The 2793-nt window shown below is 35.3% G+C and overlaps 1 protein-coding gene across 1 annotated transcript in view; it reads right to left on the bottom strand.

Moving 5' to 3' along the window:
- LOC106949066 (visual system homeobox 2-like) overlaps nucleotides 1-1671 on the bottom strand; it is an 8511-nt gene extending 6840 nt beyond the window's left edge. Inside the window, exons 1-2 of the mRNA XM_015035071.1 lie at nucleotides 1003-1671; nucleotides 506-593 (exon numbers count right to left, since the gene is read on the bottom strand). Of these exons, the coding sequence (XP_014890557.1) occupies nucleotides 506-593; nucleotides 1003-1438 (524 nt within the window). The 5' untranslated portion in view covers nucleotides 1439-1671. The remainder of the gene's footprint in view (nucleotides 1-505; nucleotides 594-1002) is intronic.
- Between the last annotated feature and the right edge of the window lie 1122 nt (nucleotides 1672-2793).

Raw genomic sequence — 2793 nt, forward strand, 5'->3', positions numbered from 1 at the left:
AAAGAAAAATTTTAATATATTTTTTAAAAAATTTTTTTTTTAAAAAAAAAAAAAAAAAAAAAAAAAAAAAAAGATCCAAGTGCTGCTGTATTCAAAAGGTTCTCCTCACATGTATTCTAATTTATTGGCACTGTACAAAGTCAATTAAAAGAAACAAAATATAAAATATTAAAATGAAACCAGCTACAATTAAACTTTGTTCATTCATATAATAATAATAATAATAATAATAATAATAATAATAATAATAATAATAATAATAATAATCTTTAACTAAAATTCAAACATTATCAGAGTTTATCATAGAATAGATTAAAAATAAAATATATAAAACATTTTAAATACATTAAATAAACAAACAAACAAACAAACAAACAAATAAATAAATAAATAAATAAATAAATAAATAAATAAATAAATAAATAATTAATTAAATAATTAAATAAATAAATAAATAAATAAATAAATAAATAAATAAATAAATAAATAAATAAATAATATTTACCTGTGTCTTCTTTTCTTTCTCTTCTTGCTTTGACACATCGATGAGGTGGAGAATTTCGGATCACCGGAGGAACTCAAGTCATCTGAATCTGTGATCATATGTCATAAAATCATTTATAGGTGATATATATCAGAATATTTGACGTTTCCAAAAAAACAACAACAACAACAAAAAACAATTCCAAATATTGTTTTATACAGATTAAGTCGCATGATTTACCTAAAACGGGTTGTGCATTTCTACATTTGCGCGCAGGTTCGTTCAAAAATTAAAGTAGCTAAAATCGAATAATTACGGAAAAGAAAAAAAAATAGACCCGTATTTTCGCGAAATTTTAATAATTTCCATTTCAAGTAAAATCTATGAAAAACATTTTATACCATTAATAAGACTGAAAAAATATATTAAATGCTTAATTTCTGCGTTTCTCTTATGTCTTTAAAATTATGAGTCAGAACTTTGAGGAATACTTTTTTTCTGGACTGAGAGGCACTCACCGGAGCTGGCACCGGAGTGTTGAGCCTCCATTTGGGGGTCCATCTGCGGCGCCCTGTGCAGTGGCTGCAGGTGCACATTTTGCGCCTCTGACAGCACCTCCAGAAAAGCAGGCTGACTGTAAAACGTGTGTATACTCTCCGGGCCCAGGAAACCCATGCCGACTCCGAGCCCTGCGTGTCCGAGGGCCGACCTGGCGGCCAGGACGTGCGCTCTGTGCGGCAGAGTCTCCAGGGGCCGCCGTGGTGCTGTCGCCGGAGGCTCCTTGTTGAGGCCGAGCAGCTCCTGGATGCCAAAGCCGGTGCGCCGCTGCACAGTGGGGGCCATCTTCCAGACCGGAGGCTGATGCTTGGAGTCCCCCTGGTTTAGGACGTTCTGTGAAGCTGTTTTCTGTTTATTCTCTGTGTCTGACAGCACAGCTCCCTCCTTACCAGTCATGCTGTTGGCCTTCTCTCTCCAGCAAAAATACTCCTGATCGCTGGTACGCAACAATGCGATGCTTTTTTTTTTTTTTTTTTTAAATCTCTGGACTCATCCGCGCTGCGCTTTTTATTCAACGGGCAACAGGCGGCAGCCAATCACAAGAGGGGAGAATTTGCTGAAGTTTTTGTCAGATCCGTGAAGCCTTATGGGAGAAATCACTGGTAATTATTAGAGAATAAGTAGATGTACATTTATTTCTTTAATCATGAAATTGTTGATATGATACATAAATAAAAATATTATTGATGTTATATTTATTAGAACTTATTGTAACATGCCCGACCTTTAATTTTAATTCATTATTTGATTTTTTAACATTATTGTATTTTCAAATTCTAAACTATGCCCCTCTAAACTTAGTTATATTTTTTCTTCATTACATAATAATAAAAGGAAAATGTTGAAACTTCATCATTATTATTATTTTTCATATTATTGGTCTAAGGTGCTAAATAGATCCATTAGGGGGAAAAAAAGGTAAAGCGTCAAACGGAAATGACACCAATTCTTACATTAAATTATTCATAAATGAAACAGACAATTAACATTAAACAGAAGACATTCTGCAAATGAAAGTCTAGAATAGTAAGATTCTCACTTGCGAATGTAAAGAAAAACAACAGAATCGCGCCAGACAAAACATTTCAGCTTAATGAAGCAAATCTAAGCTGAACTCAGGGTCCAGCTTTCTTCCCAACGTCCCGCTGTGATTTGCATATTCTAATTAGGTTTGCGCACTAAACGTTTTGTCTCTGTGGCCACAATCTGCGCATCTGTTGATTAGTTTATTATTACCATTCGACGGGTCACATAATAAAGTTGTCCCAGTTCGGTGTATTTAGGACACACCACGGTGGTAATTAAATGTGAGATCAACAACGAAAGCAAACGACAACAGATTTATCCTCCTCCCCCTCCACGCCCTCTGGGGCGCACTGTTGCTACCTTTAGATATATTAAATAAAATAAGACCGATACACGCTAAAAGGTTACAGATTGGGCGATTTAATCCAATTTGGAAAGTGAGAGCAAACGAGGATGTCAAAGGAAACCATCCGTCGGTTATAAGAGAAATAAGTGAAGCTCTTGATTGTGAAATAAAGTGGAAATACTCTCGTTCCCTCACCCCTTTTTTCTTCAAGCCTAATCTTGTCTAATGAGCTATTATTCAATTAATGCGGGAATTTCAGTCGTTTGGAGATAATTTGCGGCACGCTTTCGGACATCTGGACAGACAATTGCGCACAGGAGAGTTTTATGGAGATGAGGAGACGCGCTGGAAGGAAGCGGCATCACTGGGACATGTGTGG

This window comes from Poecilia latipinna, unplaced genomic scaffold (assembly GCF_001443285.1).
Source record: "Poecilia latipinna isolate Pla-1442-1.1 unplaced genomic scaffold, P_latipinna-1.0 Scaffold323, whole genome shotgun sequence".
In the NCBI taxonomy this organism is placed as follows: Eukaryota; Metazoa; Chordata; class Actinopteri; order Cyprinodontiformes; family Poeciliidae; genus Poecilia; species Poecilia latipinna.